We start from the raw sequence: 25,186 nt of genomic DNA on the forward strand, positions 1-25,186 counted from the left end.
AGATAGATAGATAGATAGATAGATAGATAGATAGATAGATAGATAGATAGATAGTCAAATAAGCTTTGGACTTAGAGTCAGAAGCCCTTGTTTTAAATATTGGCTCTGCTACTGTTGTCTGTGTGACCTTAAGCAAGTCACTTCTCTTCTCTGGAACAGTTACCTCCAGTGTCCAAAGAAGAGATGGGACTAGGAGGTCTTTAAGGGCCTTGCCAGTTCTAAAGCCTATGATGCTGAAGAACATGGAGAGACTGAGAGACCAGGGCAGAGTGGGGGCCCTAGGAAGCAAAAGCGACATGAATGTGACCTCAGTGCCACCTTCTGGCTGCTGTTTGCTTTACAGCAACCGCCTCCAGGAGAGAGTCCAAAGCCCGGAGCCAGAGAAGGGATTTCAGGGTGGAGTCAGTGAGTAGTGGCCCTGGCTTTTCCTGAGGTTCTTCACCAAGGGAAGGGGGGACCCCCGCTGTGAGCCAACTCCCCCACCCAGTGCCCACTAAACACCACTCCCTATCCCTTCCATCTCCAAACATAGGCTGTAATTCCACATCTGTAAACATACCTTGAGCCCCCTCCTCTATTTAGCCCATATGGGTCTGGACCCTAGAGTATAAACCAAGATTTCCCAATTAGTAGATCAAGACCTCCAATTGGACCTCAAAGTTTTATTTAATCAGCCTCCAAGTTACCAACAGATGCCAACCGTCATACCATTCCAGGCAGTGTGTACACACCCCAACCCCAATCCCACTTTTCAGTGATCATAAATAACACTGAATGAGACAGACTGCCTCAGGCCTGACCATCCCCTCCACATCCTCCTTGAATTTGTGCCCTAGCCAGTGTGAGCTAAGGCAGCCTTCCCACTGCTCCCCATCCCCTACTCCCTTCCCTGGGCTCCTGCTCCCTCTGCTCCTCCTGTCTGGTCTCCCCCTCAGTTGTACTGCAAGAAGATAATGGGATGTTACATTTTTATCCTGATGTTCTCCCCGATGGTGGGGAGTAGGGCTCTACTGCACCCAGCAGCAACAGCAACAGCCACTCACACTATGGCTAAGATGGAGAGGGTGGGAAGACCCCTGGGCCTTGAAGTAGATGCTAAAGAGTAAGCTTCCCCTCTTCCACATGGAAGGGGTCAGAAGGACCGGCCAGGATCAAAAGTGCTTTATGGGTAGTGTGTATTTGTATGCCAGGAATTCCCTCTTGTGGCTTCAGGAGAGAGGTTGGGGAATTGTGCCAGTGGGATAACTGGATCATGTTCTCTTTTCCTCCCTCCTTATGCAAAGGCAGCAGGGCCAAGAGGGGAACTCTGGGGCCTGGAAATGTTAAAGTCATTACTAAGGGGAAAAAGTCTCAGGACCCTCTGTACCATGCACTTCAAGGGTCAGATGGGAAGCAGGCAGCCCCCCAAGTCCTTCCCCCACCCCTCCCTCTGCCTCCAGAACAGCAGCTGCTGGTAATTCTGCTATCAGTACTCTTGGGCTTCCCCCTACATCAAGATGCCCTGAGACTTGATACCTGGCCTTATTCCGGCCCTGGCAGCCCCTGAGACCCATGGCCTCTCACTGTCCCTCTTGTTCTGAAATGCGGCTCTCTTTGCCATCCTCCTGGGTGACTGGCTGGCCCCGAAGTAAGGTTTCCTGCACAGGGAGGGGATCCTCTTCATTCTCCTGGGGATTTGCTCTTGGGTGCACAGGACCCAAATACTCTTGCTGGCCAACCTGTTCAGGACAAAGAGTCACGTAAAGGGCAGCAGCCTTTACAAATAGAGTGCTGCCCCCGTGAGACAGAGAAGGAGCGTCATGCTAAACATTCTGACGCAGAAGAAGAAGGGAGGGATGTGCATACTTCCCTCCATGGCTGTTCCCCAGTATACAGAGAAGGTATGGGGAGGAACAGAATTCTAGGCTCTTTTCCATGGGTTCCTCCTGCCCTCTGCTGGCCACACCATGAATCACAAGTCTTTAACCCTCAAAGGGAGGGGGATGGAATCCAAGGTCATAATCTCTAGAGTTGTAAGATACTTAGAGATGATCCAACCAACCTTTTCAATTTTAATAAGAGGAAACTGAGGCCCCCAAAAAAGTTAAGTGACCTGTCCAAGGTCACACAAGTAAGGGCACAGCAAAACCAGGACTGGAACCCAAGTTTTCTGTCTCCAAATCCAGCTGTTTTGCCCCTGCTACAAAGCCACAGGCCCTCTTTTCTCTCCTCCCACAGATTCTGCCTTTGCTGCCACCTTTAAGGCTTAGGAAAAAACCCATAAGCACCTGACTGTTCAGAAGACTGGAAAAAAGCCAGGTACATTAGCTGCCAGACCTTGACACCTGGATTGCCACCATCTGTGTAAGGAAGTCAGGTTCAAGCCCCAGGAGAAGGAATAAGGAGAGAATCATAGAGTTATAGAGGATGCAGTACAGCCCTCTCATTTTACAGAGGAGGATACTGAGCCCTGGAGAGGGGACCTGCTCAAGGTTACACAGAGCCCAGACTCAAACCCAGCTCACCCAACTCCCAATCTAGTGTGAGCTTTCTGCTCCACCAGGAAGGTGCTAACAACTAGGTTCTGAGGCACAAGAAAAAAAAAGCCTCCATGGGTAGCCCCTATCCAAGTAATGAGAGGACACTGGCTATGATGATGGAAAGGGAAGCCTGTTCTTGCTGTCCAAATGTGGATGCCAGTGACTCACTCCCTCTTCTTCCAGTCTGCTGTACCCTGTCTAGATCTCAGGAAATAAAACTAGCTCAGGAAATGACCTACCTTGTTCTTTGGCTCCTTGAAACCCAGACCTGAATGGGAAATTGGGAGGAGAGAGACATTAAGGTCAAGAAAGGGAGACTGCACCCTGTGTACCTGCACCCTTTCCTTTCCCTCCTCAGGTCTTTTCCCCACCTCTCCCCAGGAGAACCTCCCAACACCCAGCCTAATCCCAGACTCACATTTCCAGTGCAACAAGCCGATGATAGCAAAGAAGATTCCTACTGTTATGGGGATCAGCACTAAGAGACCCATTCGAGATTTGGGACCTGGGGAAAACTGGGCTTTAGCAAAACCTCCCCCCAAGCATCTCCTATCCTCCTAGAATCTTTTGTTCCTCCCATTTTTCCCATCCCTGGTCCACTCTCCATCCCTTCTACTCCCCACTCAGAATTTTTTCTTTCACACAGAATGCTAGAATGTCTGATCTGGAAAGAGATGTAGTGATTTGTCTGGTGCAACCCCTAATGTTACTGATGAGGAATCAGTGGCATAGAGAGGTGAAATGACTTGTTCATAGTCACACAGCTAGTAATTGGCAGAACCAAGGAGTAGAACCCAGGTCTAATGACTGTTAAATCAAATGTTCTTTCTGTCCTCTCTACCTTTCTACTTTTTGATGATGCATAACTTCAATGTCTATCTCATCCCTTCCACTCCCCCACCCCAAATCTGACTTTAATCTTCTACCATTGTCCACCCATAATTACCGTCTTGGCAGAGCACATCAGTTGTATCCGTCCCCTCCCGAATTTCCACCAGTCCTGTGGCTTTGCACCTGGGTAAACACACAAGCACACACACACACACACACACAGAGACTGCTTTTCCAGCTCATGAGGCTTCAAGGCCAGAATTGGGGGAATCAGATCAGTCAAGAAATTCCTGCTCCTCTGTGCAAGGGATTATGGGAGATGGAAAAAGATAACTATGGTCCCCTCACTCAAGGGGCTTAAAACCAAGTGGGAAAGCAACTTTAATTAATGCATGATTCAATTCATAAACAATGATAATGCTTCTCATATTTACAGGTTGCTCAGCATTTTCCTCACAACAACCCTGTAAGGTGGTACTGGGATTACTGTCCCCATTTTGTAGATGAGAAATCTGAGTCACAGAGACTTTAAGTGACTTGCTCAAAAAGCAAGTGTCAGAGCCATGATTCATATACAAATTCTAGGTCTCTTGACTGACTCCAAGTCCAGAGCTCCTCCCACCAGACCATGCTGTACAGAACAGTGCATGATCTAAGTGCTAATGTGTGGTCCATGAGTGCTAGAAAGTTCAGAAAAAGGGGAGAGAAAAAGGATGGTGTAGTCAGGGAAGGCTTTCAGAGGGACTTGATCTGCATCTTAAAGGATGGACAGAATTTGGACAGGTTTAGGGGAGGAAAATGTGTTCTAGGCCAGGATATTACATTATATCATAGAATCACAAATTAAGAACTGGAAGGGACCTCAGAAGTCATCTGGTCCAACCCCCATATTTTACAAATACGGAAATAGGTCCAGGCCCAGAGAAGAAGTGGGAGGTAGAACAAGGACTTGGATCCTCCAGTTTCAAACTGAATGCCCTTCTCACTGAACCATAAACAGTATTAATAAAACCAGGCTCATGTCTACAGAATAATGCTGCAGCAGGCAGTGAGCAACTGTGTGGACAGAAGGCAGAGGGCAGAGGAAAGGACACCACAATGGTATTGATATTGATGAGGTCTGTTGACTTTCCCCTCTTAAGACCTGCTTCCTCCTCTGTGAAATGGGTACAATCATATTTGCACACCATGCCTCCCAGGATTTTGTTGAAAGAAAAATGTATTGCAGATCTTGCAGGAACTATAGGAATGTGAGCTATTGTCACGAGTATTCTAAGTCCTGGAGAGTTATGGGAAATAAAGTTGGGCAGGCATTATTATAAAGGGCCAGGCAGAGCAGTTCAGACTTGATTCATTAGGCAACAAGGAGCCCCTGGCAGTGTTTGATCAGTTTCATGAAAAAAATGAGTGTTTTTCAGAAGATGAATCTGGGGCTTGTGCAGAATAGATGGGAGGAGGACATGGAAGGCAGGAAGACTAGCCAGGAAACTACTCTAGTAGTCCATCTATGAGCTGATGAGAACCTGGCCATGAGAGGGGACAAAGAGGGAGACATTGCAAGGGAATAACCAGCAGTCTTGGGGACCAACTGAGCTTGGGGAGTGAAGGAGAAGGAGTCAAAACAAAGAAGTCTGATGTCATAGAACAAGTACTGAATTTAGACTGAGAACCCAAGTTTGAATCAACTTTTCCACTACATGTGTCGTATGTGGTGAGTTGTGTAATCTCTCTGAAATGTGGCTTCTGCATCCATTAAATGAAAGAGTTGGATAAAATAATATCTGAGTTCCCTTCCAGGTAGAAATCTTATAATCTCCGTGAAAATCTTACAAATCTCTGTGATTCTCCCGCCCCCCAAGATGGGTCATAGGTGATCATAGATTAGGAAATTCCCAATTTTTCAATGGGGGAAACTGAAGCCAAGAAAAGTTAAATGCAGGTCCCCTAACTCCAAACCCAGTGCTCTTTCCACTTAATAACCCTGCCCACAATGAGATGTTGGGAGGTTAGACTGACAAGTGCATAAGACTTAGTAGGATTAGGGGGCACTTCCTCACTGGGGTCTGCTGCTGTTTTCTGGATCTTTGTTTTTCAGTCAGAGCACTCACACATAAGTGTGTAATGAAGATGAGCTGGGCATATCCTGAATGTCTGAGCTCCTCTCAAACTTTTGCTACTTTGTGACCAGAAAAATGAAGGATAGACAAGAGGGTGATCATGGTAAAGAGAAGTGGGGGAAGGGAAGGAAAGGGAAAGGAAAGAAGGAAGGAAGGAAGGAAGCAAAGAAGAAAGAAAGGAGAGAAGGATGAAGAAAAGGAAGGACAGATGAAATGAGGGAGAGAATGAAAAAAGAGAGGAAATGAAGGAAAGAAGGGAGGGAGGGAAGGAAGGAGAAGAAGAAGGAAAGAGGGAGGGAAGAAAGGGAGGAAGGGACAGAGGGAGGGGAAAAAAGAAGAAAGAAAGTTGTATAAAAAGGTAGAGTAGAAAGTTAGTATGAAGAGAAGCAATATGGTATAACTGGACTTGGAGTAAAAAGACATAGGTCTGAGTCCCAACTCTAATGCTTACTAGACTGACCTTGAGCAAGTACATCATTTAATCTCTTGAGATTCAGCATTTACATCTAAAAAATGAGTAGAATTGGGGCAGCTAGGTGGTGCAGTGGATAGAGCACTGGTCCCGAACTCAGGAGGACCTGAGTTCAAATCCAGCCTCAGACACATAACACTCACTAGCTGTGTGACTCTGGGCAAGTCACTTAGCCCCAGTTGCCTCACATAAAAAAAAAATAAAATTTTTAAAATGAGTAGAATCATTCTCAAATAGGTACTAGCTGCAAGACCCTAGACAAGTCACTTAACTTTTCCCTGTCTCCATTTCCTCATCTGTAAAGTGGAGATAGTAATAATACCTGGATAGTTATTGTGAGAGTCAAATGAAATAATATGTAAAGGGCTTTGTAAACCTTAAGATATTACAGAAATTATCTGGTATTCTTTATATTATTATTATTATTATCCTTGTACTACCTTCACAAGGGAAAGATTTTATAAACCTTGAAAAATGAAGATAAGCCATTACTCTTCTTTTCTAGCTGAAAGCATGGGTGTGCCGAAGGACACACACCTGCACCAGAGGATGGCTGGGAAGGATGGGAGAAAAAAGCCTTCATGTATTGTAATGTGTCTTTTCAATTTCCCAGGTAGGCCACGGACATAAGGCCTAGGAAGCATGACCCCAATGACTACTCATGGGCCCAGGAAGCAAGAGAGTCAGGATTCCCAATACCTGGTCCAGGGGAGGCACTTTTCAGAAGCGGAGGACACGTTGGAGAAAAAGCCTTTCTCGCAATGTTCACAGATGGTGTCAGTAGAACTTGTGCCTGGGAGAAGAGAAGAGAGCAGAGTGGCTGTCATAGTCAATAATAACCAATGAACGTTCATTAAGTGTCTACTATGTACCAGGTACTGTGCTAAGCACCAATCCTCAAGGGTCTTACAATCTAATAGGGGGAGAAAATACATAAAAAGGAAGCTGAAACACAGATGGGAGGGCAGAGCATACTCAGCACGGGGGTTATGATGTTCTTAGCGTTGAAACCAAGCAGAGCAGCTGATGGCAAAGATGTTAGCTTTCATACAGGGAGGCCTTGGGAAGAGTTCATTTCTCTGCCTTCTAGCCCTTCAATCTGAGGGGAAAGGCCCCTGAGGCTGCCATCTTGAGGTAGGTCTGGAAAGCTATTAAGTCAGGCTCGTCTGGGCTATGGAAGCAATGGCCATTCCGGAGCAAGGGTCAGGAGTGAGCTTGACACCGGCTGACCTGTCCCTGTTCTCCAGTTGCATCCTGCAGAAGAACTTCTAATCCTCCCTTCCCCCCCCCTTTCCCTTCTCCTGGAGCTGGGAATGACTGGGACCTCTGGCAAGGGAGACAATGGAAGACCTTCAGTCGGGCCAAATGGCGCCATTTTAGGGCCTGAGGACCTCTCCTCCCCGCCCCAATTCCTTCCCTTTCTTTGAAAGAAGTAACAGGAATGGGAAGTGGCAATTGCTGGGCTAAATGCAGATAGAAGAAATGAAGAATACCTTTTCCCTCCTCAGCTTTGGCCCTGGCCTTCCTCACTCCCCCCATACTTCCTGGACTAGAATCTTAGATATGAAAGAGACCTTAGAACATAGAATATCAGAGCTGGAAGAGCTCAGAGACCATCTAGCTTGACCTCTTTACGTCATGAAGGGGGAAACTGAGGCACTGCCTGAGTAGAGCTACTCACCAATCAGCTTGACGCCAAAGCCTAGTGGGCAGGGGCTATGGCTGCTGCAGCTCTCACACTCTGGGCTAGTACAGTGAAAACCGTCTGTGCAAATGCAGATAGTATCCTTTGTCAAGGAGCCTTCCTCCTGAATCTTGAGGAGCAAATCTAAGCAGAGAGGGCAGTGAGGAGCCAGTGATGAGAGGAAAAGGTCAGATCTCCCTTCCCAGCTCCTTCCTGCCCCAGAATCCACTGACCCACAAGCACATGTATGGTGGACACATGTCCTCTCCCTTTCCCCTGGTTCCCCACCACCACCACTCTCTGTTAACATACTGGTATCACAGTATTTGTGTTGATGGCAGTATTTATCATGGTTCCAGGAAGACTGGAACTCGCCCTCTTGGCAAGGCTCACACTGGGTTTCACTGTCCTCACTGCAATCAGTGACCAGCTTTGTTCCTGGAAGATGTCAAGAGCAGAGAAAGTTCAGAACCCTACATTTCTATAACACACTGAGGTTTACAAAGCACTTTTCTCACAATGGGCCCTGGGAGCTAGGTAGTACTAGCATTCAATTAGTCCACAAGCAGTAAGTGCCTACTCTGTGGCAAGCACTTACTAGGCATATTATTGTACCTACTGTAGAGATGAGGAAACTGAGGAATGGGGAGTTGGGGGGCTCACATGGTTAGTACACATTACTTTGTATGTATATATGTGCCCAAAGTCACATGACTTGTATGAGTCAGGATTCGAATCCAGGTCTCCTAATTCCCATCCTAGTCACCTTTTCATATACCTGGCGAGCACTTCTCACAGCAGATTCCATTCACCAAGTACTGGTTTTTCTCACAAAACATGGATGGTTTCATATGGACCTGAAAAGAGAGAAATCACAAGATCCCCAAATTTAGCAGAACCATAAGAGACCAGTTGCCTGCCTCCAGTTAAATGAATGACAATTATTGGGCCTGGATAGTTTAGATCAGAGGTGTCAGCAACTCTCCTGAGAGCTACCAGAACTAGATTAAAATGCAATTGGGAAATAATTAACAAAACAAATTAAAAATACAATAGAACATAGATAATGTTAATTGGTGGTTTTCTAAATCAATAAATGCCTTCAAGGATCTTTGTGTACAGTTTAGTGACCCCCACACCACTAGAACTATTCAACAGACCTAAATGAGTCTGAATCATGAGGTTAAAAGTGAAAGTTGCTCTCTGGATTCAGCCTCTGATCATCCTGGCAGAGTGACCCTGGCCAAATCTCTGAACCCCTCAGTGCCTCAGGCAGCTCTAAAACCAAGGCTCAGAACAGTTGCTTATCTGCATGGGTCAAGGGAGAAGGGTGTTGCTGACAAAGTGAAATTTTCAGTGTGACCTTTGATATATCCGAAATCAGCAAACTGTACAGGAAATCTCAGGATTTGACCTATTGTTTTGGTTTGTCTAGACTTAACAAAGTGATGGAGAAAAGGTTACTGACTCAGATGAAACTTAAAAGTGCATCCTGGGTTTTTGGAGATCTGATTGTTAAATGTTTACCAGCATGCCCCCTAGAGTTTCATTATCTGTAGTTCTGTAAGTCAGTGATCCAGGCCCCAAACCACACACACACACACACACACACACACACACACACACACACACACCACATTTTAAACCACATTGCAGCTTCAGCCAATGATAATGGTAAGAGTCAAAGGACCTATGTTCAGATTCTGCTTCGGCTACCTGTGTGACCACGGGAAAATCACTTAACATCTCTGGGCCTCAGTTTTCTTATCTGCAAAGTGGGAGACTAGATGATCTCTTAGGCTTCTTCTAATCCTAAATCCTATTATCTTAAAAATACCGAAAGAATTGATCTAAATTGGAACTGAGGAACACAGTGGAAAAGCTCTGGGTGTGGAGTTAGAGGACTTGAGATCCCAGCCCAGCTTTGCCACTTATTCAGTCACTCTTAGTGTCCCTGACTACAGTCGAACCTAGTTCTCCTGGTTGCTGGTCTGTAGTCTTTGCCCTGCACCACATGTTTATCCAGCCTCTGCTTAGACACTTCCAGTGACAAAAGACTCACTACCTTATGAGGCAATCTATTCTTACTCTACCCCTAAACTATACTGCCTCTCAAATGACCCCTTTCTCTTCTCCACGTTTTTATTTTCTTCAAGCACATCTTCTTCCACACAAATTGTCATTCATTTTCATTAACTATAGCTTCCTGCCTCCTCCCATTCTCTGTCTGTCTGGCTGTCTCTGTGTCTTTCCCTGTCTCTCCACCTTTATCTCTGTGTCTCTGACTCTGTGTCCCTGTCTCTCTGTCTGTCTCTATCTCTCTGTCTCTGTGTCTGTCCCTATCTCTTCCTGTCTTTGTTTCTGTGTCTCTGGCTGAGTGTCCCTGCCTCTGTCTTTTCTCTGTCTCTGACTCTGTGTCCCTGCCTCTGTCTCTCTCTGTTTTTGTCTCTATGTCTCTGCCTGCCTCTGTCTCTCTTTGTCACTGTGTCTCTATCTCTGTCACTGTCTATGTCTCTGACTCTGTGTCTCTATCTCTATCTTCTTTGTCTCTGTCTTTCTCCCCATGCCCCCTCCTCCACCCCCAATGCTACTACATTCTTTTATTGGACCCAACTGAAGTCGGTTGAGTTTGTTGCAGGTGAGCTCTGGCCTTCAGGAAAGCTAGCAAGACAGTACTTATGTATGTCAATTAATTATATTTTACAGCCAGTAGCAAAACCCCCAGTGCTTTATACAGAAAACTTGAGAGGACTGACTCAGTAACAGCTTACAGTACAGATGAGTGCACAGCAGATGTTTGTCCCCCGGCAACATCAGCCATCTTCCAGTGCATGGTCCTGAAGGGGGCTGGGTAAGAATGTGGGTGGCTAAGTACAGCCATCAGAGGATCCCTGGGCTAGAAGGAGACTGGTAGCTCATCTAGTTTAACTGTTTGTATCACATCCTTTGGTGTTCAGTCCAGCAGCCAATGGCAGAGATCCCTTCCGAAACCCCCCCACAAACAACAATCACTTTCTGCTTGAACACAGCCAGTGACAGTCCATTCCATTGTTGGGCAGCTTCTATGCTAGGAAGTTCTTCCTTATATGGAACTAAAATATAATAAGAACAACAATAATACCTAGAATTTATATAGAGCTTTAAGGTTTACAAAACACTCTATAAATATTATCTTCTTTTATCCTCACAACAACCCTGGGAGGTAAGGGCTATTATTATTCCCATTTTACAGTTGAGAAAACTAGGGCTGAAAGAGATTAAATGACTTTCCCAGGGTCACAGAGATATTAAGTGTCTGAGGTCATACTTGAACTCAGCTCTTCCTGATGCCAGGTCCCACATTCTAATCACTACGCCACCTAGTTGAGTTTAATCCCTCTTCACATGACAATCCTTCAAGCACAGTATTTAAAGAAAGCAATCACGAGTGTGATAAAATCCATTCTCCATCCAAGTCTTTCAACCTCAACCTCAACCTCAAGAGCCAGCTGGTGGCTCAATGGGACTGGAATCAGGAAGACCTGAGTTCAAATTCTGCTTCAGACAGTTACTAGCTTCATGATCCTGGGACACATAATGTTTGTTTCCCTGAACTGTAAAATGGGAGAATAGTAGCACCTACCTTGTAGCCTGGCACATAATTGTGGTTCGTCCTTCATTCTCAAAGAGGACCATGACATCAGGTAGATGATGACATGACTGGCAATTGACTTTGGTTTGAGTGAGGGAGGGCTGTGCAAAGTCACCAGCCTCACTTTCTCCTCCATCTGGGTCCAGTGACTAAATATCAATCAGGACAACTGGAGATGGCCCAGGATGAACATAGTAGGTGCTGTGAGTTCCTTTCCTCCATTGACACAGTTTTAAGTCTTTTCATGTTGGTTGCCTTTCTCTAGACACTCTCAAGTTTGCCTAAATTGCTCCTAAAATATGACATAGGTGTCCTAGGGGACAAAACACAATGCTCCAAATGAGGCCTAACCAGGCAAACAAGTGAGATGGACACGACTTCCCTGTTTCGGAATCATACTATTGATTCATATTGAGCTTTCAGCCCATTAAAATCCCCAGGTAATTTTCATGAACAAGCATCTGGCCCCATATGCCCCATTTTATATTGATACAGGTGAGTTTTGGTACCTAAACACTGAATTTTACATCTATCTCATGAAACTGAAAATGTAAATTAAAAAATTCAAGACATGCTATACTTAATATTAAGAAATGGCCTCAATAACAAAAGCCCTATACAAGCAGTTGGTTCTGGATTTTAGCAGATTGGAAGGTTGCCATTCAGTAATACTCAAATGTCTGAAATTTAGGAAAGTGCACTGCACCCTAGGTGGGAAACTGGCTAGACAAGCATTCCAGTCTAACTAGGCCCCCTAAAATACAACAGCCTGTGGATCTTACCATACAATGGTCATTACAGCTACACACACACACACACACACACACACACACCCCATTAGATCCAGTTAGAAGGGACTTTGGGGATCATTTAATTCAACTCCCTCATTTATAGAGGAGGAAACTGAGACTCAAAGAAGAAACTGAGGTCCAAAGAAATTCAGTAGTTTGCTCAATATCACACAGATAATAAGTAGCAAAAGCAGAATGGAGACCCCTGTTTTCTAACCCTAAATCCAGTGCTCTTTACATTGTAACAGAGGAGAATTACCGCTAAAATAATAGGTCATAGTTACACAGGACTTAAGAGTTTACAGTTTTACAAAGCCCTTTAGTGTCAGTATTAATACCCCTATTTTACAGATGAACAAACTGAGTCTTGAAGTGGGAATGTACTTACTTAAGATCATATAGCTAGCAAGTTTTGGTTCTGAGCCCAGAATTTGGGGCTTGCTTGATTCCAAGTCTAATGCTCTTCAATCCAGTAATCAATATCATTAACTCCATCATAAAACAGAAATCAATCTGTAATGAACTTGTGACTAACCATGAGCCCTTAACTCTGCTCCTCCTGTCACAGAATACGCTCAAGGAGAGTGCCTGTGTGGGGCAGCCAGGTGGTGCAGTGAACAGAGCACCAGCCCTGGAGTCAGGAAGACCTGAGTTCAAGTCCAGCTTCAGACACTTGACACTTATTAGCTGTGTGACCCTGAGTAAGTCACTTAACTCTGATTGCCTCACCAAAAAGGGGGGGGGGGGGAAGGAGAGTGCATGTGGCTAGGGAATTCTCCCTATTTTAGGGAGCTCAGCCCTTGCCCTGTGGCAGAACCTGGAATGAGGGGCTAGAGAGCCTGACCCTACAGTTTACCTCCTTTCTACCAGCCTCTTCATCCCATGTGGTCTCTTCCACAAAGGTTCTTTCTTCCATCTCTAGCTCCACCCTCCCTTCTCTCTATCTCTATTTGCCCTCTTAACTTTTGTACTCAGTGAAAATGAAAGTGAGGGGCAGAAGTGGCTTCCCCCTTCCCCTCCCACCAGGAACCCAACTCCTTCCCAGTAATTCTCCCAGGCTTGTTTATTCCTGTATAGTCATCACTCTAGAGTTTTACAGCTTCACTGACAACCCCTCCCCCCCTGGTGAAATGAGGTGGGGAAAAGGGGGGAAGTTATGGGTTGGGGGCAACACAGCAGACCAGGTACAAGGGGAATTCCCAACCTCCAAAATGAGGAACTATCCAAAAAACAGAAAGGGGTGTGGGTTTTTAATGAATTCCCCAGCGATATGCTTGGGTAATTCTGAGCTTCAGAACGTGTGTGATGGCTTCAGAGAGACATCATCATCCCAGGGTAGTAGCCCCCTCTGAGAGACAGTATGGTTGAGAGGAAGAAGCCTGTGCCTAATTTACTGTGAGCAAGTCACTTCATCTCACTGAGCCTCAATTTCCTCTTGTGCCTAATTCAATGTGGGCAAGTCACTTATCTCACTGAGCCTCAGTTTCTTTTTATGTCAATTGGGAGAGTTAAACTAAACAGTCCTAAGGTTCCTTCCAACTCTACCATTTCTTAAGTCTTAGGTGCCTTCCAGCTCTCTCATCATGTGGTCTAGGAACAAGGAAGTTCTGATGTTTTACATTCTACAGGTCCTTCCAGCTCTGACATTATATGTTCATAGGATCATAAATATTTGACATGGATTTTAAAAATCTGCCTAGTCTAACCCCTTCATTCTTATGAAGAAATTGAGGGTTAGAGGGGTAAAATGATTTGCTCAAGGTCACACAGATTCTAAGTGACAAAGCAGGGATTTGAACTTGGGTGTCTGATTCCAAATTTAATGTCTCTTCCACTGATTTTGTACTTTCCTCTAAAGTCCCTTCCAGTTCTGCTACTCTCTGTTCTAATGTTTCTCTCTAATTTTGGCATTGTTTTCTAAACCCCTTTCAAATTGGACATTACAGGATTCTCAGTTCAAAAAACAAATCTCATTGATTTGTTTCATTTAACCCCCTGATGCTGTCCCTGAAATTGTGTCCATTTCTTTGAGTTAGGGAATCATAGGGTATTTCCCTGGCTTTTCCCCTGAGACAAGACTCGTGGTCCTATAAAGATGTGGTAGCTTTGCCTGCTGTGTCTCCCCCTTCCCCTTCTCTAAGGAGTTTCGGCCCTTCACTTATCTTTCCCTCTATCCACAGAAAGGGCACAGCAGGGAAGCACTGATAAGTCTCCCCCCAAGTTGTCAAGAATCCCATGACCATGCAGAAGGGGTTGTTTCCAGATGCAACAGCATCCTGTAATGTGAGAAAAGGACAGGAAACTGGACTTTTTCCACCTCTTCCTATTCCATTCCGTTTCCTTTCTGGCCTAGAGAACAGCAATCTATCTGTAACCTCCCTAGTTCTTTAGCCAGCCAGTCCCAGGAGTTTAAGGCTGAACACAGACTCCTGGAGCCTCGCTCTGTGCCAACTGAAAGGCAGTCTCACCTCTTTTTTCTTGAAGTGCCAGTGATAATATTCCCACAAAAACTCTGGACTGGACTGGACACAATACAAATTCAAGGAATATGGAATGAATTGAATCAATTCTACTGAGGCACTGGTTGCCTCAGACCCTTAAAGCTGGCTGCAAGGAGCAACTCATGGATGAATGATCTGTTGCCTGGCAGTTAGCCGGGTGACCCACAGCTCACTCCCCTTAAACTGACCGTAAGGAGAGTTATTCTCTGCTACCAGGTCATTTCCCTTCCCCTACCCTCTCTTTCTCTACCTTTTGTTCAACTTTTAGCTTCTCCCCATCTTTCATTAATTGATCTCTCCAAGAAAGTAAGTCAAATGTTAGATCTGGTGAAGAGGAACCTCAGAGAGTCCATTATCCTCATTTCACAGAGGAAGAAACTGAGGTGTAAAGAGGACACCTTTCTGTATCCCCTAAAATCCACATTATAGCCAGATGTGTGAGCCCTTTCCAAAAAGTCCTGCTTTTTTTTCCATCCCATCCCTTCCCAAGTTTTAGACCCCAACCTGGCCTCCCTGGAAAGAGAAGGGGAATGAAGGGGTAGGAGATCAACTCACGGCGGTGAAAACGCAGCTCCACAGCAGACAGAACAGGATCATGGCTGGACTGGAAGAAGGCTCCAAGAGAGGCGAGGATGGCCAAGAGCCAGCGTCTAATAATCCCCTACACACCACATGGGAGCCCCACCCATAACATGGGCGGGGCACCTCAACTCAATCTCACTTAATGTTGGCGGGAGAGTTAGAACCCCGGAGAGCCCCCTGACCGCACCACAATTAGTCTTTTCCGTGGATATTCCAGGTTAGGACAGTTTTCCGAGATCCAGTTGAGAGGACTCTTTTCCTGGCACCTCAAGCTTCTCTCCCCTTTACTTCCAACCCCTGTAGTGGAACCCCAAAGGGCAGTAAAGGCAGGAAAGAGGTAGCCTGTCTGTGCTCCAAGGATTACAGGAGCAGGGAACTGAGTTGTTCACGTGGGGCTGGAGACCCCTGGGTTAGGGGCGCAACACTGCTCCACCCCCACCACCATCCGCCCGAGCTGACAGAACTGAAAGTCTGTCGTTCCCCCCCTGCCTCCCCCCACTTTCTCTGGGCTCTCTGCCAGCTTTTCTAGAGGAAGTCCCCTGGGAGAAGTGCAGCTTGAGAAGAGAGCGGGGGTGTTTGCAAGGAAAGGAGTTTCCCAAGCTGAGTTTCTCTTTCATTCCCAAGGAAATTCCAGACTAAGTGAGGGACCTAGAAAGGTGGGGAGAAGCTTTTCGATGCCCTCTTTGTTCCAACTCTAAGACCGAAACTGACAGGAAGAAGAACCACAGTTCACATTCCTTCGGTAGCACTTAACAATGCTAGTATAAAAGTTACTGCCCCCATTTTACAGAGGAGAGAATGGAGGCACAAGGAGAGAAGAAACTGGCTTGTCTAAGGTCACACCATAAGTCCTGGGCAGAGCCAGGCCTGGTCCCCAGATTTCCTGACTCTCACTTGGCTGTAAGCTCTTCAGAGAGCAGGGACTGTTTCATTTTTGTCCTTGTATCCTCAGCTTCTAGCCCCGTGCCTGGCACACAGTAGGTTCTTAATACACACTTGCAGAAAGATTCTGAAGGTATGAAAAATAGATTTAACCACTCTTTCTTCCTAGGATTATGAGTGTTTTAAGGGACTTTTTAAGATTATCCACCTACCCCCTCCCTGATTCCAACTCCAGGCTTTCTTTTATCAAGAATATAGTCATAGTTTTTATTTCTATAGCAGTGAACACACAAAATTTATTTACCACCTTCATTTTAAGGAAAAAATGGAAGCCCAGAAGGGAAGGGATTTTGCGTAAGGTCAAGAAATCAAAGCCAGAACATCTAATTTTAAATCCAGTGATTTTTTCATTGCACACAGGGTTACAAAATCCCCACTCCTCACCTTCCTAAAAATCTGTGGTTTCAGAATCTTGTAGGAACTTGGTATTCCTACAAGAACACCCAAATGGGAGTCAGGAGATCTGGGTTCTGGGCCTGGTTCTGCCCAGGACTTCTTAGATAAGCCAAAAAAGAGAACCTCCTATGCTTGTTCTGAGAAAGTGTCATCCAAAAACTGTCACATGCAAGTCATAATGACACAGTTCCCTGACTTGTTAAACTTTAAAATAAATTTTACTCAAAATTCACAAACTTAAATAAGCATCAAAAAAATAGAAGCAAACTTTCCAATTACATTTTCGTAAGTGTTTAGCATTTATGTTTCTGAAGCTATTAAAGTTTAAAAGTGCACTAATGCGCTTGAGGCAGTGAGGTGGCACAGTAGACAGAGCACCGGCCCTGAAGTCAGGAGGACCTGAGTTCAAATGCAGCCTCAGACCAACCACTTGAAGCTTACCAGCTGTGTGACCCTGGGCAAGTCACTTAACCCCAACTGCCTTAAAAAAAAAGTGCACTAAGACTTTTGGGACATGCAGTGAGTATGTGTATACATATACATATATGGGTACATATGCATATACATACATAGATGCATACATACACATAGTTGGATGTAGAATAATTATGAGGTAATTAGAAGCACAGGCACTAGCAATAGTGGGGATCAGCAAAGGTCTCCTGTAGGAAGTTACACTTGGGCTGAACTTTGAAAGGAATGAGGGATGTTAAGAGGTGAAGATAAGGAAAAATGACATTTTGGGCATGGAGGAATGGCCTGTGAAAAGGTTCAGAGACTGGAGATAGAGTGTTATCTGTAAGAGACATGAGAAGGTCCTGGAAGTTTGGATCAAGAAGGATGTGAAAGGGAGGATGTGAAATATTTATTAAGACTGGGAAGGAAAAGAGTTATAATACAGGTTGTAAATGCCAAACAGAGGAATGTGTGTTTGATCCCAGAAATATCAAGAAACCACAGGGATTTATTGAGCAGGGGGCTTGACATGATTGGAGACCTGTTTTAGTAATATTCAATTTGTCAGCTGTGAAGAGGTGAAATTAGAGAAGAAACTGAAGAAAGGGAAACCAAATAGGAAGCTCTAACAATAGTCCAGAAGAGAGGTAATAAGAGTTTGAACTAAGGTGGTAGTTATGTGACTAGAGAGAAGGAGATAGATGCCAGAGATGTTATAGAGGCAGAATCAACAAGACTTGGCACCTGACTGGATGTGTGAGGTGATGGAGAATGAGGAGTTAAGCGTGACTTAGAGATTGGGGCAGTTAGATGGCTCAGCGGATAAAGCCCTGGGCTTGGAATCAGGAAGACTCATCTCCCTGACTTCACATCCAGCCTCAGACACTTACTGGCTGTGTGACCCCCAGGCAAATCACTTAATACTGTTTGCCTAAGTTTCCTCATGTGTAAAATGAGCCGGAGGAGGAAATGGCAAACCACTCCAGTCTCTTTGCCAAGAAAATGCCAAATGGGGTCACAAAGAGTCTGACACTACTGAACAACAACAATAAAAACAGATTGAGAATCTAAGTAACTTGTAGGATCTTTGTGCCTTTAAGAGAAATAAGAAAGTTGGTAAAAAGGGGTGGGCTTAGAGGAAAAGTAATCAGATCTGTTTGGGACATGTTGAGTTATTACGCCTATGAGACATCCAGCTTGAAATATCCCAAGGCAGCTAGTTGGTGATTCCAGATGAGAGATACTGGGGCTGGATATACAAATTTGGGAATCATCTGCACAGAGATGATAACTAAACTCATTGGAGCTTATGAAGTCACATAAGAGAGTGTGCAAAAAAAAAAAAAAAAAAAGTAAGACCAGGCAGAGTCTTGGATTTCACCTGCAGTTAGGAAGTGCAATAAGGGTGACAATTTAGCAAATGAAATTGAAGAGGAACTATCATAGAGGTAAGAGAGCCAAAGAAGAGCAATTAAAGTAGATACTTAATAGCTGTGTGACCCTGGGCAGTTACTTAACCTCTGTTTGCCTCAGTTTCCTCAACTATAAAATGGGGATAATAATAGCACTTGCCTCACAGAGTTGTGAGGATTAAATTAGATAATTTTTAAAGTGTTTAGCACAGTGCCTGATATATAGAAGCTTCTATATGAATGTTTATTGCCTTCCTCTTCCCCAGTGTCATGAAAACCCGGTGAGGAGAGAGTATCCAAGAAGAGAGAGTGGTAAATAGCATCAAATACAGCGAAGAGATCAAGAAGGATGAGGACTGAGACATTAGTCATGTTGGCAACTTTGTCGTGTTGTGAAAGAAGAAACAGAACAAAAGGGAAAAGACCATTAAAAAAAAAAAAACCAAGGAAGTGAAAACCTACATTTGGACTCCAACAACTCTTTCTCTGGAGGTGGATAGCATTTTCCATCATGAGTCTTTTGGAATTGTCTTAGATCATTGTATTGCTGAGAAGAGCTAAGTCTATCATAATTGATCATTGCACAATGTTGCTGTTACTGTGTACAGTGTTCTTTTGGTTCTGCTCACAGCATCAGTTCATGTAAGTCTTTACAGGTTTTTTTGGAATCAGCCTGCTCATCATTTCTTATAGCACAATAGCATTTCATTACAGTGAATAATAATTTTTTAAAAGGTAAAATGGTCCTGTAAGAATATTGTTAGGAGTGCTAAAGCCCAAGATGAGCTGAATTTGTTGATGAATGCTAAGAATAACTAAAAGAGCTTTATTTGCTAAATTGGGGAGAAAGAAGACTCAAAGAAGAACTGCTCAGGTTGGGTGAAAAAATTATGATGGATGATAGAATGAAAGCAGAACTACTCATCTATCTTATTTTGCTTTTGTTTCTTCTACCAAGGAAACATAATTGGTTAATAGGATATTAAAGCTAAAGATAAGTGAGAAGGGGCAGCTAGGTGGTGCAGTAGACAGAGCTCTAGCCTTGGAGTCAGGAGGACCCAAGTTCAAATCTGGTTTCAGACACTTGACACTGTGTGACCCTGGGTAAGTCACTTAACCTTGATTGCCTCACCAAAAAAAAAAAAAAAAAAAAGATAAATGAGGAAATAGTAAGAGAATATTTTGCTGCCCTGGAGGAGTTAAATCACTGAGGAAGGGCCCTCAAGAACTATATGAATGAATAAATAAATATTTAAGTGCTTTCTACATGCAAAGCACTGCGTTAAATGCTATTGATTCAAACAGAAAAACAGGACAGTTCCTGCACTTAAAGAGAAATAATACATATAGGAGAGTGCAGCAATAAGTCAGATAGGAAGGCTTAATGGTCCTTAGAATGCAGCACCAAAGCAGCTGGTGATGCCTCTTCTTTAATTTATTTCCTCTGATAAAATCAGACTTCTTTCTGATATTGAGACATTTCATTATGCCAAGGAGTTTGGTGGTAAGAAATTTCTTAAATTTTTTCTTTCCTTTCTTACTTTCTTAAATAGCTATGACCAAAGGGGAGACGAGGCAGAAGCACCTGCCTCTACAACTCTAGATCTCCCACTCAGTATCTAGATCCAGGTCCATCTGCAGAAGGCTGCAGGGGCTGGACTAGAAGCAAGGCTGGCAGTACTGCTGTTCCCAGTCCTCTTGGTCTGTGGGTCTAAGGGGAAATGGTAGTGGTAGTTTGACTCACCCAAATGATACACCTTCCTATCTCTGCCCCAAGGGACTTTATTGCTTCACTTAGGTAACTTACCTGCCCTTTGGGTTGCAATTGGTCAGCATGACTGGCCCTTTCACCACAAGAGTTTCTCCCATGAATGATAACCTCAGGGATTGGGCTAGAAGCACTGTCAGTGGTCTGGGAGTGGGAGTGGGAGGGGTACTGCTCTTCCCAAAGCTTTTAGGACCAGGGTTCTGGGTTGTCTCCACTGGGATCTGAGAGGAAGTGGTGGCAAGATGATGTTGGTGATTTGACTTGCCTGGCAAGGCTCCTTCAAGAATTGTAAGATGTCACTGCTGAATCAGTACCAGGAACCTTTAAGTGGCTGTAGACAACAGGAGAGATACCAAAATACTGGAGAAAGGTAGGTGTTCCAATTTTCACAAAAAGAAGTGAAAGGCTTTAATTCCTAACAAAACTCTAAAACATTTGTAACCTGAGTACATTCCCTGATGACTTAATTATTTGACTTATTTTTTTTCCCAGGGTGATGATAATAATTCAGAGAGAGGGACTGGCAGAGAGAGTCTCGTGATCGCCCTCTTGCCCCCACCCCCCCAAATAAATGATAAGGTGCATTATTAAAATGGGTAGGATGTTGCACAAGAGGACAAAAGGGGTGAGATCTGGACATTGGCATCCAATATTGGATACCTTTCTCTTCCACCTGTGTCCCTTGAGATTCAGATTTCTCAATCACTACGTAGGCCATGGAGATCAGAGTGTTGTTGCCACTACACTGAGAAACATTAGGCCTCCATTAAATGGTGGGAGGAACCTCGGGCAGCTATGGCTGCATCCAGAACCTCAAGCTGCCCACCGAGGGTCCTGAAGACCGAGCTGCAGAGGCAATTCAGATCAATCTCAAATACCAAGATTAGCAGTTACTATGGCTCTCACCAGCCTGGTGAGGTGGAGGAGAAGAGTACCTCTCTCACCACTCTTCCCTGGATTTTCCCCAGTATAGCCTCTTTTTTAGAGAAGAGAGCTTGGACACATCCCTCTTTTTATTTCCTGCCCATGATCTCCAGGCACAAGTGATTTGGGAATTTCCCCAGCCACATCTGGTGGAGCTGAAGAACAAGTGGGAGGAGATTTTGGGAAATGACTGGAGGCAGATAGCTACATGCAGAATGGCTTAACATATTTCCTTTCAGTTCTCCATTCTTTAGTAAATTACTTCATCTTATGTTGAGTGCCTTAGTCCTGTGACTGTGGCAAAGTCATAACCAGAGAAAGGAGAATCCAGATACTGAGTGGGAGATCTAGAGTTGTAGATTTCATGTTGTTGATATGTTGAGTAATGTACCCTTTCATCCTCAGATTCAATTAAAAAGACAACGAGTGCTGCCATTTGAAATTATGAGCTGTGATGGTACGGTAGTAATTTAGGCTTCTGTATGCCGATTGCCCCCTGGTGGCCAGGCAAGACACTGCATCCTCTTGGAAGGTTGTAACTGGTGTGCCTTGCTTGCTTGCTTGCTGTTTTTCCTTAATTCTGGAAGAGGAACATGACATCAAGCCATGACATGTGCCAGAAATGAACTGAGATAATTTGTGAGCTAGTGGCTCAAGAACAGTGCCACAAGATGAAAAACTCAGATATTGTATTCCCATGCCAGATAATTCACTATACTACCTTTTCATAGGCTTTAGGAAAATGGTACATTAGCCAATTAGCTTACAGTGCCATGATTGTCACACAGGTGACACACATTATTAAAAGGAAGGTTTCCCAGCTTTTAGAAAGGGAAGCAATTATCACTAAGAGACAGTAGGTCTTTACCAAGAACAAGTCATATCAAACTAACCTCATTTCCTTTTTTAATAGGGTTACGATAATGATACCATGGAAATGCTATACATACAGTCTATCTGGAGAGAGAGAAGCATCTTAAATTATTGTTCAGTTAGGTAGAATTAGAACGGGCTGAATGATTAGACCCAAAAGGTAGGCAACTATATGGCTGATGTCCATTTGAATGGTGGTCTCTTGAAGAGATCTGTGTATGATCTTGTGTTGTTTAATATTTTTATCTATATTTGGATGAAATGATGCTTATCAGATTTAAAGATAATATGAAGTTAGAAAGAACAGCTAACACATTGTATGACAAAGTCATGAACCAAAAAAATTTAGAGTCTAAATTGATGGATCAAATATAAGAAAATAAAATGTAATAGAGACGAATGTTAAGTACTTCACTGGGGTCCAAAAATAAATCTCACAAGTTGTTTTAGGCATGGCTTAGATTGAATTCTCTTATGAAAAAATATCTGGGAACCTGGAAGGACTTGTATGGACTGATGCTGAGTGAAGTGAGCAGAACTAGGAGAACATTGTATATAGCAACAGCCACACTGTGCGATGACTGACCTTGATAGATTTAGCTCTTCTCAGCAATGCAAGGATCTAAGACAACTCCAAAAGACTCACGATGGAAAAAGCTGTCCACATCCAGAGAAAGAACTGTGGAATATGAATGCCGATAGCAGCATACTATTAGCTCTCCTTTTCTTTTGTTTTGTTTTGATTCTTCTTTCTTGAGGTTCCTCCCACGATATTGATTCTAATTCTTTTTTACATCATGAGTAATGTGAAAATATGCTTAAAAAAGAAAAATATCTGGGGTTTTAGTAGACTTCAGGCTCAATGAGTGAACATTTCAACAGAGCAACCAAAAAAGCTAATACAATATTACACTAAGAGGAGGCAGCTAGGTGGCGCAGTGGATAAAGCATCGGCCCTGGAGTCAGGAGGACCTGAATTCAAATCCAGCCTCATATACATAACACATACTAGCTGTGTGACCTTGGACAAGTCACTTAACCCCCATTGCCCAACCAAAAGAAAAATATTACACTAAGAGAATCAACATGTCCAGAATACTAGTGGTGGTAGTGTTGCCACACACAGTCCCTGTTCAGATCACATCTGGAGCAGCATGTTCAATTCCATGAGCCACAGCTTAAGAAGGATTTTGACAAGTTGTAGTACATCCAAAGGAGGGGAATCAGGATGGTGAGGGGACTGCAGACCATACCAAACAAACAAGGAACCAGAGATATTTAGCTTCAAAAAGAGAAATTTTCATTTTCTGTAAGTTTCTGAAAGACAGTGATATGAAAGAATGATTAGATTTGTTCTACCTAACCCAAGAGGGCAAAACTAAGAGCAATATATAGAAGTTACCGAGACAGATTTTAGGTCGATAAAAGAAAATACTTAAAAAACAATTAGATCAAGTGAAAAAGGAAATGGACCACTTTGGAGATAATGGATTCCATCTCACAGTGACTGGGTGATTACTTGTTGGGGATGTTGCTTAAAGCATTTCTTTTTCTGGTCCCATTTGAACCAGAAGTTCCAACTCTGAGGTTTTGTGGTTTTGTATTCTGCTTTTGTCAGACTATATCTGGAGTATTGTGTTCAGTTCTGGCTACCACACTTTAGAAAGGATATTGACAAACACAAATTCCACCTTCTATAGGAATTCTTCCCCAGTCCCCCAAGCTGTTACTGCCTTCCCCATTCAGATTACCTTCATTCTTTCTCTCTCTCTCTCATACACATACACAAACACACACACACACACACACACACAAACACAAACACACACATATTACTTAGTTATCTGCATGTTGTTTCCCCCATTAGAATGTGTGCTCCTTAAGGACACAGAGACTTTTTTGCCTTTCTTTGAAATCTGACACATCGCACCATGCCTAGCACATGGTAAGTGCTTACTAAATGCTTGTTGAATGACTGACTAGCTGGCTGGCTGACAAGCTGAAGCCTATCTAGAGGACAATGGCCAGAACAGTGAGGAAACTAGACTATGCAAGGTAAGGATTAGTTGAAGGAGCTGAGAATGGCTAGCCTCAAGAAGAAAAGATTTAGGAAAGCTAAGGTAGCTTTCTTCAAATATTTTAAAGGCTGTCACATGAAAAAGGGATTAGATTTGTCCTGCTTGGCAAAAGGGGGCAGAACTTGGAGTCATGCAAAAAGAAAGTTGTAGAGGTGTTAGATTTTAGCTAACAAATAATGTCATCCAAAAGTAAAATGGGAGGTAGAAGGACATCATGGAGGGTTGTATGACCACTTGTTGTGGAACGTGGAAGGGGATTCTTATTCAGGTATGAGTTGAGGTAGGTGTTCTCAAAGGTCTATTACAACCCTAAGACTCTGTGATTCTGTGAAGATGACCTCTACAACCCTTTTTAACTTGAGGATTTGAGGGTTCATTTAAAAGAGGAGGAAACTGTGGCTTGGGAAGAACATGTGATTTACCCTAGGTCAAATAGCCAGTAAGGGGCAGAGCCAATGCTACAATCCAGGTCTTTTGACTCCAGGTCCAAATGCTTTTTCCACTCTACCATGCTTAACTAGACACATCATTTCTCCTTTCTTGACCTAAGTGGTTTTTTTTTAGTAGATAGATTTATTTTATTTTATTTTTATAGCATTTTATTTTTCCCTCAGTTACATGTCAAGAAAATTTTTAGAATTCATTTTTAGAAGATTTTGAGTTCCAAATATTTCTCCCTCCCTCCCTCTCCTCCCCTCTTCTGAAAATGGTAGGCAGTTTGATATAGTTTATATATGTACTATCATGTAAAAATATTTCCATATTTGTCACAGTTGTGACAATTTTTAAAAGAAGAAACAGATAAAAACCCACAAGAAAGAATAAAGTAAGTGAAAAAAATGTTTCAATCTGCATTCCGAGTCCATCAGTTCTTTATCTAGATATGGATAGCATTTTCCTTCATGAGTCCTTTGTACTTGTCTTGGATTATTGTGTTGCTAAGAATAGCTGAGTCATTCATAGTTGATCATTACACAATGTTGCTGATACTATATACAGTATTTTCCTGGTTCTGCTCATTTCATTTTACATCAGTTCATATAAGTCTCTCCACAATTTTCTGAAATCTGCCTTTTCAACATTTCTTATTGCACAGTAGTATTCCATTACATTCATATACCACTTGACCTCAATTTTCTTGTCTTTAAAATGAGGGGGATGTACCAGTCTCTGAAGGCTCTTTCAGGACTGATGTCTTATGTTCTGAGG

General features: G+C 43.5%; 1 protein-coding gene across 2 annotated transcripts; it reads right to left on the reverse strand.

The window, feature by feature from the left end:
- Nucleotides 1-647: 647 nt before the first annotated feature.
- CD40 (CD40 molecule) lies at nt 648-15,590 on the reverse strand. 2 transcript variants are annotated; one of them, XM_027869709.1, is made up of 9 exons: nt 15,102-15,590; nt 8,402-8,480; nt 7,936-8,061; nt 7,621-7,767; nt 6,639-6,732; nt 3,466-3,533; nt 2,938-3,024; nt 2,759-2,787; nt 648-1,718 (listed from the first exon to the last, which is right to left on the reverse strand). In XM_027869709.1, the coding sequence occupies exons 1-9, from the start codon at nt 15,141-15,143 to the stop codon at nt 1,560-1,562; spliced, it is 831 nt and encodes a 276-aa protein (XP_027725510.1). In that variant the 5' UTR covers nt 15,144-15,590; the 3' UTR covers nt 648-1,559. The 2 variants fall into 2 exon arrangements, with proteins under 2 accessions (XP_027725510.1, XP_027725511.1); XM_027869710.1 differs by lacking the exon at nt 2,938-3,024.
- Between the last annotated feature and the right edge of the window lie 9,596 nt (nt 15,591-25,186).

This window comes from Vombatus ursinus, unplaced genomic scaffold (genome assembly GCF_900497805.2).
Source record: "Vombatus ursinus unplaced genomic scaffold, bare-nosed wombat genome assembly UNPS02014793.1, whole genome shotgun sequence".
Taxonomy (NCBI): domain Eukaryota; kingdom Metazoa; phylum Chordata; class Mammalia; order Diprotodontia; family Vombatidae; genus Vombatus; species Vombatus ursinus.